General features: G+C 40.9%; 1 protein-coding gene across 1 annotated transcript in view; it reads right to left on the bottom strand.

The window, feature by feature from the left end:
* Nucleotides 1-13,604, bottom strand: part of GRHL2 (grainyhead like transcription factor 2) — a 156,881-nt gene that overhangs the window by 50,797 nt on the left and 92,480 nt on the right. Inside the window, exon 8 of the mRNA XM_035011655.1 lies at nucleotides 9,650-9,744. Coding sequence (XP_034867546.1) covers nucleotides 9,650-9,744 — 95 coding nt within the window. The remainder of the gene's footprint in view (nucleotides 1-9,649; nucleotides 9,745-13,604) is intronic.

The raw sequence follows: 13,604 nt of genomic DNA, 5'->3' as shown, positions 1-13,604 counted from the left end.
ACAACTGACCCTTAAGACATAGTTCATAAGCCAAATTCTCCCCCACATCTTCCCTGATCTCACAGAAAGGACATCTCTAAGTGCTGGAATATTTAGAAGTGAAGTATAAGCGTGTGTGTCCGTGTATGTGTGTGTAAGAGAGAGAAAAGATAAAGGAAATCTGGCAAAATATTAACAATGAATCAGTCTTGGTGAAGGGTATGTGGCATCAATTGTATTATTTTTTCAACTTTTCATTTGTAATTTTTTAAGTAAAAGTTGGGGACATTTTTAAATAAAAAACAGAGTTCTCTCCCTTTCCAGAACTTTCCTGGCACTTTACCTCTATTTTCATTAGAGTCTTTGTCACTCTTCTCCTCATATTACATTATTAACAGCTACGTCTTACTTCTCAACCTGGCCAAAATGTTCTCTGAGAGCAGACACTCTGCCTGGCTTATGTGTGTCCATGAACGTCCACTGCCTGGACCAGCACATGATATGCAGCAGGCAAGCTGCTTCGAAGGAGTGACTGCCCTTTGTCAGAAATGATGTAGACTATATTACTGCTAGATCCTTCCCATACAAAAAGGCAGTGTTGAAAGAGCACATGTTTTAGATAGTCCAAGGTGGGAGTTCCGCCTCTGCTGTGCTCTAGCTGTGCAACTTTAGTTAAGCTAGCTAACCTCTCTGGGCTTCAAATTCTTCATTATTTAAATGAAAAATGATATCCACTTAAAATATGAATATTGCATAATGTATATAAAGCAGTGGGCAGAATGCCTAGTATATAGTAATCACTGAGCAAATATTAACTGTGGTGCATGTGGGTGTGTGCATACACCCATATGCACGCACACATCAGCCTATGATATCCAAATCTGTAACTTAATTCTCTGAGCACATACAACAGTTCACGCATGGAAGTTACAGAGCCCTAAACAGAGTTCAGTCCAGAAACCATGGATACACCACATCCTAACCAAAGATCAGGCCGTCGATATCTTCAGTGAGATGCCTTCCACTGATTATTCCTTCTATATACGAATTAAGTCTAGCTTTAAGGTTTTCTTGCCATCCATTACCTTATAAAACTGGAACAAAGGCATGGCTTTGTTTAAGTTCAATACCAAAGACTCCAGCAAATGTTTACCTTTCCCTTCTAAAACTTCCTTCACCCACGCCACGCCCCAGCAAACACATAAAAATGCCATTTGCCCTGCTTCACAGTGTGTATCTTGACCTTTCAAGGCCCCTCCCAGGAGCCTCCCCCAAACCTGGTTTTACTTTTAAGACCATGAAAGATGCCTTATAATATTCTCTAATCTTCCATTAGATGACTTGTTTAAAATTGGGTCCTACTTAGACAAAAAATTGGGATGTAACTTTTTCTTAATCAGTAATATCTATCAACCTGATTTCATCCTAGACTGTTTTATAAGCAGAAAGAGAGCTCCCAGACTGCTGGCAGGGGGCTGGGGACATGAACTAGGTCATGAACCCACAGGACATCAGGAGTATGGTCTTCTTTGGCCACTCTTTTGGTTTCTTTTTTCATCCTGAAAATCAATATTTACATATCTTGTCTTCTCTCTTGGTGTCCAGCACTGGAATTTGGCAGAAAGAGAACACAGTCCATTTAGAAACATCCCCCTGGAAAGCAAGATTTCTCAAGACTATCAAGACGGTAATTTTCTAAGTGCTGTGAGGTGGCCCAATAAAAACTGATTAAATATTTTACACCAAATAGAATTATTGGAAGGGAAAGAGAAGGAAGGAGGGAGAGATACAATAAAATTGGAACCATTTAGTGGATCTACCATGATCTGGTGAATTTCAAGCCAGTCTTTCAATCAGCATAACCTTATTTTCCACAAAAAAGAAACTGAATACTATGCAATGTACATGATGGTTAGAACACTTATATTTTCTCCAACTTACTACTTCTACATAGGCTGTGATCAAAGCACTGGTGTTTCTACCAGCCTGTCTTTTAAGCCACTAAAATTGAGATGATGAGGACAGAATGGCTGTCTTCCCCACCCATTAGCAGCTGATGGAGCAAAGAGCTAGGCTTCGCCTGCTGACCACTAGACTAGCACTAGACTAGTTGTGATCACTAGCTAGTGCTAGTGTTAGTGCTTTTCATTTGACAGCATGGGAAGGGAAAGGGTTGACCCATCCAGAGAGAAAAGGAAGAACCCTGGACTTCATATGGACAGAGTAAAGTCACCCTACATGACAGCTCTATTTATGTCTCACAACATGAAAGAATTTGTGACTCAGGCCACACCAAATGTCCTTAAGTCCAGGGCAGCTGCAGGGCCATGCTGGGACATTAAAGGAACTTCATTTTCTTAAGGATGGATTTACAAATACAGGAGGTAACTTTTTACTTCCAACCTCCACTTTGATTTTCTGGCTCAACCAGCTGACTCATCTCACAGCACATCCGTATTTCCATTGCTCAGACTGGGTCTCAGTTTTCATATGATATCCCCTTGGGATCAGAGCAAAATCAGACACAAAGGCAATAAATAAAAGGCACAAATATTAAGGGATAGGGCCCAGAAAGAAATATCAACATGCATCCCCTCATCTTGAATTTCCTCACAATTTCAAAAATTACGGGAAATCTCTTTCGTAAATCCAGTTCATTTAAGGCATCCAAAGGGACTCAAAGTTAGAGGAATCTATCTCTAAAATGAGTATTGCTTATGTGTAAATATTTGCTTCGAATTTATAGATTGGGAAACGTGGGCTTTCGTTTACTGGATTTCTCACATTGCAGACATAAAGCTAACAGCCAATGTGTGCCTTCTGCAACCCTCATTTTCTCTAATAATAAGCATCATGCTTGCTTGGAATTTTTTTATGTTGTGCTTCCTGCCCGGTATTGTAAAAAAGGGAAAAGAACAGTCTTCATGGTTCATAACAGTGTAATAACACATAACAGAAGAAAAAGTGTAAAATAAAAGTGTACAAAAATAATGTAAATGAGTATGAAAATGAAATTCAGGATACCAGAGAAAGGAGCTAGAGAAGCGAGGAACATGGAGTACAAATGTATCCCACTATGGTGAAGAAGTTACATTACAAAGCATGCACTGATCTTTAATTAATACAGAGTGAGGTAATAATTATGCAAATGAGATCACTAATGTTAGGCTAACACACACATGCACACCCAGTTGAACTGTCCTCACGCCCATATTCATTCTAATCAATAATATGTATAATATCAATAGATAATATACACCAGGGCAACCAAAGCCAAGGACAGGGTGAGACCTGTGTGCTAGAAGTACTGGACCAGTGAGACCATCTTCACTGGTGGTCAGGAAAGAGAGGAGACAGAGGGTGGAAAAAGCAGGGTAGCTCGATTGAACTGCTTTGCTCAAGGAGATGGAGCTCATCATTTGTTTTCTTTTTTTCTGGACCTGTACTCCATAAACTTCTTTGAGAAGGAAAATCATTGTGTGCTTTGGTCTAAAAAAAAATAAATTAAAAAAATGCAGATTTCCCTCTCTTGGGATGATTAAGAGCATGGACTCTGGACTCTGAGGGACATACATTTAAAAAGTCCACCTTGTCCACTTGCCTAATCTTGCAATGCTTGCTATGTAGAAAGTCGGGTATTTAGTGGAATCAGAACCTGAGATACACAGGAAAATGATCCCTGACATCTCATAGCCTCTCTGCTCCCCACCCCATCCTGACCAGGTCTCAACCCTGCCCCCCACCCAATCTCAGCACAAAACTTTGTTAACAGGGATAAAAACATATGCCTTATCTGTGTCCTTGACCCTTTCTAAAATTGCAACAACTTCCGGTCTAAGAGTTCCTCCCTGAACCCCCAAATGCAGGAAGAACATTCACTGCTGATATGGCAGAGCAGAAGGCTGGACTAACCAATCGCCCAAGCCCTTCCTGCAGTTCAGCACAGAGAGGGGAAGGAGGCATGGGGTAGGCATCACTCTGGAGGGTAATCACTGCTTCTGCAAACAGGTGACAGGCAGCAAAGAGGAACCCAGGAGAGACAGAATTTCATGTTATTGAATTATTATAGATTCTTTTAAAAATCAGAGATAGGAGATAGGGTAATAGTGGGTGTATGTGACTGCTTGATTATTTAGTGAGGTAGTGAGGGAGGAGGAACATTTTTACTGGATTAAGATCATTCCAAAGGCTTGGATTCAGAGGGATTAAAAAACGGCTTCATGGGAAGAAGCTTCCTTCATCTAAGTTTATAAACCATAAGAAGAATGAAGATAGAAATGGGGATAAAGGGGGAATTGCTATAGTGTTCCGGTGGAAAGACACAAAAAGGAAACTTGTTCTTCAAAGAACTAAGTAGCATCTTAATGCTCAAGTAATTGTCTGTGGTCACATGAGAGAGGCCTTTGTAGCACATCGAGTTGGTTTAATCTTGAAATCACAGTGAAAAAGAGAAAACAGCACTGGACAAAAATAAGGGGCCTGGTTTCAAGGATCTCTTTAGAAATCTGGTAGAAAGGGGAGTCTGTCATTAGGGCTTGCGGCACTCCTGCTCTGGGGGTCATGTCATCGCCTGGAGAAGGGCAGTGTTCCATGCAAGGCATCTGAGCTCACCACTCTTCAATAATTCAATAGGGTCTTGCATGGGAATTCCTCATCTTGGGGATTAGTGAGCAACAAATCTACTTTGTAGATACCAATGTTTGGCTAAGGGAAAAAAGAAAAATGGAAATGACCTTGTAAACGGGAGTCAGGTGAAAGAATGTATCACTGTGATCTTCCCATTAGAATCACATGGATTGGACCTTAATCCTCTGTCAACCCCCCCCCCCCCTTCCTGCCATCTTCCCGCTGAGGAAACTGAAGCTCAGGAGGGGAAAGTCACAAAGCCAGCTCTTCCAGGGCCACGACTGGTCCCCAACTGTCTGAACTCCATTTCAGGGCTGTTTCTTCTATACCACCCTATGATCCCCCAGCCATTTCCAATTTGTGATTGTGTGTACACTGAGACCCTCAGACACCCAGATATCACCTGAGTCGTTCCCGGGGATGCAGGGATATCAGTTAATGTTACATGAGCTTGCAAACTGCACAGACCCTAAGGGGAAAAGAATGTCCTGTTGAAGACTATCTCTGCTGCTTGGGTCACTGAACAGAGGGACACTGTGGCACAACCAGCAAAACCGGTTCTGGGTAGAACGCTGATCCTTATGCCAGAACCATGTTGTAATTGAGGCTGAGAATCTGGAGTTAATCCCCAGACCTCATTTTAACTAACAGTTTTAACATCTTCCCTAGCCCAACTTTTTCCTATAGATAAAAATTTTTTTTTTACTATTTTTATTTATTTATTTGAGAGAGAGCGACAGAGATAGCGAGAGAGAGTATAAGCAGGGAGGAGAGGGAGAAGCAGGCTCCCACTGAGCAGGGAGCCTGATGCGGGACTCGATTCCAGGACCCTGGGATCATGACCTGAGCTGAAGGCAGACGCTTAACCGACTGAGCCACTCAGGCGCCCTCCTATATTAAACAATTAGAGTTTCACAACCTTTCCTTTCTTCTACTCATGCTAAAGGAGAGCTAGAAATAAAATGTAAGGTGGCAACAAAAGAAAGAAGTAGGAACCATGCGCTAGAAAAAGCCATAAATATCATCAGGTCTTATAAGCATACATATATGGTAAGACTACCAAATACCAGACTGTTTTTTTTTTTTAACAAATGTCCCAAAACTTAAATCTCCAAATAAAAGCTACCCTTTAACATAGCTACCACAGGAAAACATATGGTTTTCTCAAATGATGCTGCTGTGACTCAAAGTATATTTCTAGTATTTCTTCTGACCTTGTCTTTAAAGCTGGTCTTGTGCAAGAGAAATCTCATTTTTAACCATGGAGTGATGTTATCCAACTTGTTGATATGTATTTATATTTGTACCCAAGTGATTTCTGATGTTTTTCTTTAAACATCTTCAAAGATCAAGATTTACCACCATCGTGGGCATTTGAAAGGCCACAGCAACTCTCTCGAACAGTGCCAACACAAGTCGACCTCTGGCCTGCTGCCAAGGGCCTGGCCCAAGGAACCAGGGAATGCTGGAGGCGCTCCTGGCCCACTCCTCTCTGACATACTGTGTCAACCTCCATTGGGTCACTACTTTCCCCAACTCTGACAACCAGTGAAGATGTAAACTGCATATTCAGTTGTTTGGGGGGTGTGGTTGAGGCATAAAAACTCAGATGTCCTTGAGGACCAAGTAAGGAAATTTCCAGAATGGAAAAGACTAGAAAAAGTATTAAAAAGAACAGCCACTACCTCACAAGAGCCACTCATGGCCGGGCAAACACTTGGGCTCATGGGTGCCAGAATCTTTCATTATCTAAAAGAATCTGGAAGCCTAGATTTAAAAAACCATAATCTCCTGATTATTAAATATGAGCTAAAAATTTTTAAATTGAAATATAAACAAAAATGCATGATACACACACACACACACACATATATGTAAACATTCTTTGGGCCACACAAAAGCTGTAGGTCATAACTTTGTGTCCTCTGGCCATGTAAACCAAAATAACATGTGACACTAAATGGAGCCCCAGCCTGGAAGCCCACAGAAGATTTCTCTGTGGATGTTACAAATAGGAACTTGAAGGCAAGTACAACAGCTCCTGAGAAGTCCACGTTATGAAAATCACAACTCTTCTGTGAGAAGGACACTTTTACTTCTTGCTTTGTTGAAACTATTTCCTCAACAAACACACAACTTTGTTTTTTGCAATCTGCTTATTTTATTTTATTTATTTTATTTTTTTAAAGATTTTATTTATTTATTTGAGAGAGAGAGAATGAGAGAGAGCACATGAGAGAGGGGAGGGTCAGAGGGAGAAGCAGACTCCCCGCCGAGCAGGAAGCCCGATGCGGGACTCGATCCCGGGACTCCAGGATCATCACCTGAGCTGAAGGCAGTCGCTTAACCAACTGAGCCACCCAGGCGCCCCGCAATCTGCTTATTTTAAAAACAATAATATTTTATGTTATTTTTTAAAGATTTATTCACTTATTTTGAGAGAGAGAGAGAGTATGTGCGTGCGAGCGGGGGGAGGGTCAGATGGAAAGAATCTCAGACTCCCCACCAAGCAGGGCTCAATCTCACAACCCTGAGATCACAACCTGAGCTGAAATCAAGAGACGCTTAACCAACTGAGCCACCCAGGCACCCCTAAAATCAATAATATTTTAAAGAAATACCTTAGGGTCTACAGGTTGAACAAAAAAATATTCTTGCCTCCTTAATGAAGTGAATTTAACTTGCATGGTTTTTCTTTTTAAAAAAATCCTTCCAGTAGTTTGAGGGAAATTATTATTTTTTTAATTGCTTATTGATTAAGCCAGACTGCATACAACTGCAACAACCAAGTAACAGTCACTAAAAATATATACTAAACAAACAAATTTTGCCCCAATAGGCAATATAAAGTATTCTCCACTGCCATTTGTCAAAGTCTATGTGGGCTTAAACCTGTCAGAACACAAGGGCACAACCGCACATACCGAAAGAAGAGAAGTGAGCTCCTACCTATGGGAAATGAGCGCTATCGTCTGAACTGGGCTAAAAGAAAGGTCAATTCAACCCCACTGTGACTACCTTGTTGGTTCACCACAGAGCCTCCATCATTTAAGGTGTCCCTTCTGGTTAGGCAATTTCTTTTTATTTTTTTTATTTTTTTTATTTTTTTTTTAAAGATTTTATTTATTTATATGACAGAGAAAGACCGCGAGAACAGGAACACAAGCAGGGGGAGTGGGAGAGGGAGAAGCAGGCTTCCCGCTGAGCAGGGAGCCTGATGTGGGGCTCGATCCCAGGACCCTGGGATCATGACCTGAGCCGAAGGCAGACGCTTAACGACTGAGCCACCCAGGCGCCCTAGGCAATTTCTTTATAAGGCCTCCACTGACACATTCACTCCCTAGCACTCATTGTCACAGACTGCCTGATGATGAAAACTGGAGATATGACGGCAGCTCACATTTATAGCTCGCTTTACAGTGACAAGGCACTTTCGATGGTAGGATCCCACCGTCTTCCTGAGCCCTGTGCTCGCCATGTGGTGGGCCTGCCTCTCACCCCTCACACTCCTGGAGGGTTACTGGATCCCCTGTCCTCTCTCCCTGAGCACCACATCTTCACCCATCATAACCCCAGCACCACTCATGGTGCCCCAGAGACAACTGGAAGTGTTGAGTTTGTTATGTGGGAGGGAACTGAAGCCCAGGGAGGTCAGATGGCTCACTAAGGACTCCAACCCCCGCCCCATGGTGCCATTGCAGAGGCGGCCTTTCATTATCTACCCCCGTCATCTGGTCTCTGAGAGAGTGGGGCATGAGGAGAGATCACAAGGTTTGCACGAGGAGCTACAGATGGAGGCGGAGTGGATCGCAGAGACAAATTTCTCCTACAGGTCTGTGTGGGACCTGACCTCCCACCCACTGCAAGGCCTACTTCCTTCCTTTGGATGCACTGAGCCACTGGAACATTCTCCAGGCTGTTCTGGCACTCTGTTGCTGCTTACCCATTTGGGTCACCTTTCTTGGGCCTAAAGCCAATTTCACTTACATTGTTTCATACCTGAGTGAAACGAGACACTGAGCAATTCTTCTTCTTCCATAACTCACGCCCACAAACTCCCATCCAGTTTCCTTTCTCACCCAGCCTTCCCCCTGCTCGCAGACAATGAAGCATTGAAGGGAACTGTTTACATTGACCTTTTCATTAGTTTGAAGACAGAGTCTTCTAACACCCTCCTAAATGGTACATGACTGAGACAGAAAATAAGCTTAGGTTTCATCTGGAACCTTTTTTCAGTGAAAAATAAAGATCAAAGGTCAGAAGCTAAAGAACACAGAAAAGTGAGCATAAGCAGAAAGTCTGTAGTTTTCATAAAATCAAAGAGACTCATGTCTGGAAAGCAAATCGAAGTATCACCAAGTCTTACTTTTTTTACCCAAAGTATTGTAGTGGTGGACGTCTATCTTCAGGGCACAACTAGCCAGAGATTTTACCACTAACCAGAGAAAAATTGGAAAAGCTAAAGCAGTCAGCATGAAAGACTTGGCTCAAGGTCACGGTGGTGGCTATACTGCAGGGAGTGAAGGTCAGAGACCTGCAGCCCAGCCTTCTGTACCTCTCCCTCAACCAGGGTATGCCTGGAGGGACTCATGTGGCCAGAGGCCTGCCCAGTCACTTATCTATGGGGCTTTAGCTCTGAACACTTTCCTGCCTCTGTAGAAGGCAGCAGTCAGGGCTGTTTGGGGGAACCTGCAGTGTAGGTAAAAAAGGTTCTCTGCCCCAGCCTTGCCAGCCCACATGCTAAAATGAAGCATGGGGAGCTGGAGGATTTGGGAGGGACACGTAGCTTGGCCTGTCCTGCAGGAGGCCACAGCAAAACACGCACACTCCCTTTTCTCCTTTACCCCCCGAAGGGCAATTTAACTGCACATAACTGAATGCACGTAACTTCTAGAGAAAGATAACAGGTTCAGTTCCTTTTTTTCTGGCTGGAGTTAACAGGTCTTCCCCTACTTACAGAGGCTTTGTGAAAGAATCATCTGCAGAGAATGGTGGCATTATTCAAAAGGCATGAGGAATGAATCAATACTATTTTTCCACTCACCTTCGCCTCTTCATTCACATCCCAGGTGAAGGAAACAGCATTATATGCAATCTCCTCGATGTTTCCAATCGTATTAAAGCTCTCCTTGTAATCAGCTGTAACATTAAAAAAGAAAAAGGTTTTAAGAAAGTAAGGGTTACTTGGTGACATGTACTGAACTGTCATTTTTCAATGGGGAGAGTTTAAACTTTGCCTACTCTTCCAGCTGACTGTCAGCAACAGTTAAGGATTTGTGCTTGCTGATATTCTTTCACTAATATTTACTCTATAAGAATGTTCCTCTATTAGAAAAGTAAATCTAGGTGAAGCAATGTTCCTAAGAGATTTGTCTACTGGTTTCATTTTTTTTACGAGGTTTATAAAGTTATTAATTTTTTCCCCTCCTGAATCCTTTGCCACCTACCCACTCCCTCACCTACTCACTTTCCCGTGGCTTAATTTTGCTGGAAGTGCCAGAGTATTCCACAGGGATTGTTCTGTAGAACAGATATCAGCCAGACAGCGTCAGCAGGACTTCAGGGAAGAAATTCCAGGAGAGTGCAGGCAAACCTTTTTTACTTCTTTTTGGATTTAGGCACAGAGAGTGGAGTTCATCATACTCAGCTCACTATCACCACTTGTCCATTCAAGGCCCTCACTTATGTCATTGTTTATGTAATATTTATGTATTCATTTGTATCCCCACTATCCTCTACCACCAACACAACAGCTATCCCTGTGTTTGCTATATATTCTTAGGAAATAAGTTGGGTTGATTTGCCTGTGTGCATAGCTTTTATTTTCAGAAACTGTGTTGTGCAATGGCTAGAATGAGCAGATTTAGCAATTATTTGGGATATACTTACCCTGAAAAAGTACCTGTTATTTGTCAGTAATTCAAATTGAATTGGGCACCCTATATTTTATCTGGCAACCCTATCTATGAACCTCCTCAGATCTAATCACATTGCAGGTTGCATGCTTATTTCTAACATCAGCTGCAAAGAATTCCGTGGTAACCATCGGCCACTATTTACTTATGCCCTCTCTCCAGATACAGACGCTTCGGTGGTCTCCAGCTTTCTGGTACACAGACTACGTTGCCTTACTTATTACGGTCTCCACTGTCACTGCCTTAGCTGGCATTAAGGTCTGGACATGATATTCCTAGTTTTAATCCTCACCTCTGGCCCCACAATGGGGGCCAGAGGAAGATTCAATGCTAATGATACTTGGAGGTCTTTTTGTTTATAAAATCTTTCTGAATATTTTTCTTACTGAGCTAGGACAGGAGTAGGTATTATGCCCTACTTCCAGGATGTATAAAGTGGTTGTTGTCTACAAAATCTGACATAGTTCTGGCCAAATGGTCATTTCCTGTGTCCTTCTAAGCTGCTGTGTCACCCCTGGGCTGGCAGCTTCTTTGAGGCTTAAACAAGCTATGTTAATGCTGGGCCATTCTGAAGTCTGCTTTCCTAAAGTTCACAGATCTCATCATTTTTATCCATTTCCTCCTCATTTATTATAAAATCTAAGTTCATGGGATCCTTTATCAAGATTTTAACTACTTTCTTTTAGTAAGACAACTCATTGTGTTTGTATGAATTACGTTGAGAGAAGCAGCACTCCTATCTGCTTTTTCTATCCATGATATAAATAATAAAACAAAGTCCATAATATTAACAGATCCATATTAACCCATAATAAAATAAAGTCAGTTTGATTTGGTTTTCTCCTTATTACCAGGACCTGGATTGATGGCTAATCCCAGAAAAACCCACTTAATGTGCTCTCCAGAATGGCCCTCCAGACCCATTCTCTAGAATGAGTTGTGCCAATAGAGACTTCCATCAGAATTCTATTTCCCCTTTTTCTCACCAAATTTCTACCCTTTTTTTTTTTTTTTTGCCAATCCAAAGGATACAAAGTGGTATCCTATTGATGTAATATTCGCATTTCTTCTTTCACTTGTGAGTTCAAGCATCTTTTCACATCCAGGATACCTAACCCGGTGTCTGTTTATATAAACTGCCTGTTCATGGCCTCTGTCCACGTTTCTATTGGTTACCCCAGGGAAACTTTAGAGCAAAATTATGTATCTTTACATTTTAAATAAAGCATACACACTATATTACAAAAGCCTGTGTGTTCACCATAGACAATCTACTCATCCACAAACAACCACTAAAAAACACTTCCATGCATAGACTTCATGTCTTTCCTACCTCAGTCTCTATCTCCCTTTCTCCAAGATATGTAAATATTTTTACACAATACTGGAACAATTATTTTTAATTTGCTTTTTTTCCCCCTTAATACTCCTTCAGCATCTTTCCAAGTCAATAAGTAAACTTGTGGAAAATACTTATAGTTGCCAAATATGATGATATTGAATTTTAAAAAGTGCCATAACTTTATTTTGCTCTTGTTGGTCACTTAAATGATGTCCAATACTTTGCTACCTTAAACAGTACTTCATTTAATTATCTTTATGGCTAAATATTCACACATACTTCATTATTTCATTAAGATATACTCTCAGAAGTGAAATTAATAGGTCAAAGGCAAATGTATTTTTAAGGCTTTTAATTCATTTTGTCAAATTGCTCCTGGAAAGGTTGAAACAATACACAGTCACAATAACAGTGTATGAGTTCCAGTTTCCCCAAACGGTTTCTTTCCAAAATGATATGCAACACGTGGTACCTCATTATTTTAATTTGCAATTCCCTAATTGCAAAAGAGGTAGAACAGGCTTTCCTTTACTGTCTGGCTCTTTGTGCTTTTTATATTCTTTCTCTTCATTTTTAAAATTTATTCATTTATCACAACAGCTTCTTGTTCTATCCTTTGCTCATTTTTCTCTTAGGGTATTCAAATTTTCTTATTGAGTTTAAAGTAAATATCTAAAGCTAAGAGATAAAAAAGAAAGCAAAGGAAAATAATTTCACACCCTAGAAATTTAGAATAAGGCTTTCTGGCTTTATTTAGGATGATTTAAATGCAAACCTGTGATTTCAGCAGGCCAGCCAATCTCTTAAAATTCTGAAGTGAGAAGTAGACTGTGGAATTTAAAGGAAGTGAGTTCCCTAATTCTTCATACCTATTTGTTTTAAAAGATAGTCTTGTAATTTTGTTTGAAGTTTTTAATAAGCATTTTAACAGCTTTTTAGTAAGTTTTTAATAAGCAATTGTTAAACAGCTTTAGGTCAATTGTAAATTTAAAAAACAAGTGTCATATTTAGAAATAAAGACAAACCAAAGCGGTTTGGTCAAACACTTTAACCAAGGATTTTAAAAACAAATGCATTGCAAACACAAATACAAATACAATGCTTTCTGGGTCCCCTCATCTGGCACAGGGCCTCTGTCAGTTTCTACCATATTCACTTCATCAGCAAATGTATTGAACACATAGGTACTGTGTGTCTGCTATGTGCCAGGCAGTGTCCTCACACTGGGGAAAGAGCAGGAAACAAGACTAGGTTCCTGATCATGTGGCTTTTATAGTCCAGTAGGAGAAAATAAATAAGTAGACAAATAAATAAATAACACAATTAAGTTTAATAGCTTTTTTATGCCAATAACAAAAAAACAAAAAGATTGGCAAGGCTACTTTTTACTAGATGGTTAGATTACCTTGTTTATTTCCTTTATACCATGTGCCAATATTTTATTTATTTGTTTACTTATTTATCACCAGCATTTCCCATTAGCTATTTGCTCTTTTTTTAAAAGATTTTATTGATTTATTTGACAGAGAGAGAGACAGTGAGAGAGGGAACACAAGCAGGGGGAGTGGGAGAGGGAGAAGCAGGCTCCCTGCCGAGCAGGGAGCCCGACGTGGGGCTGGATCCCAAGACCCTGGGATCTCCACCTGAGCTGAAGGCAGACACTTAACGACTGAGCCATCTAGGTGCCCACGCCTTTTTCCTTAGCCTTATGCAATACAAGAAATGTCCGTTCATCTTTAGTC

The sequence above is a fragment of the Mirounga leonina genome, unplaced genomic scaffold (assembly GCF_011800145.1).
Source record: "Mirounga leonina isolate KUSES-001 unplaced genomic scaffold, KU_Mleo_1.0 Mir_165, whole genome shotgun sequence".
Taxonomy (NCBI): Eukaryota; Metazoa; Chordata; class Mammalia; order Carnivora; family Phocidae; genus Mirounga; species Mirounga leonina.
The sequence above is the reverse complement of the archived record's forward strand: the minus strand, read 5'-3'. Positions and strand labels throughout refer to the sequence as shown.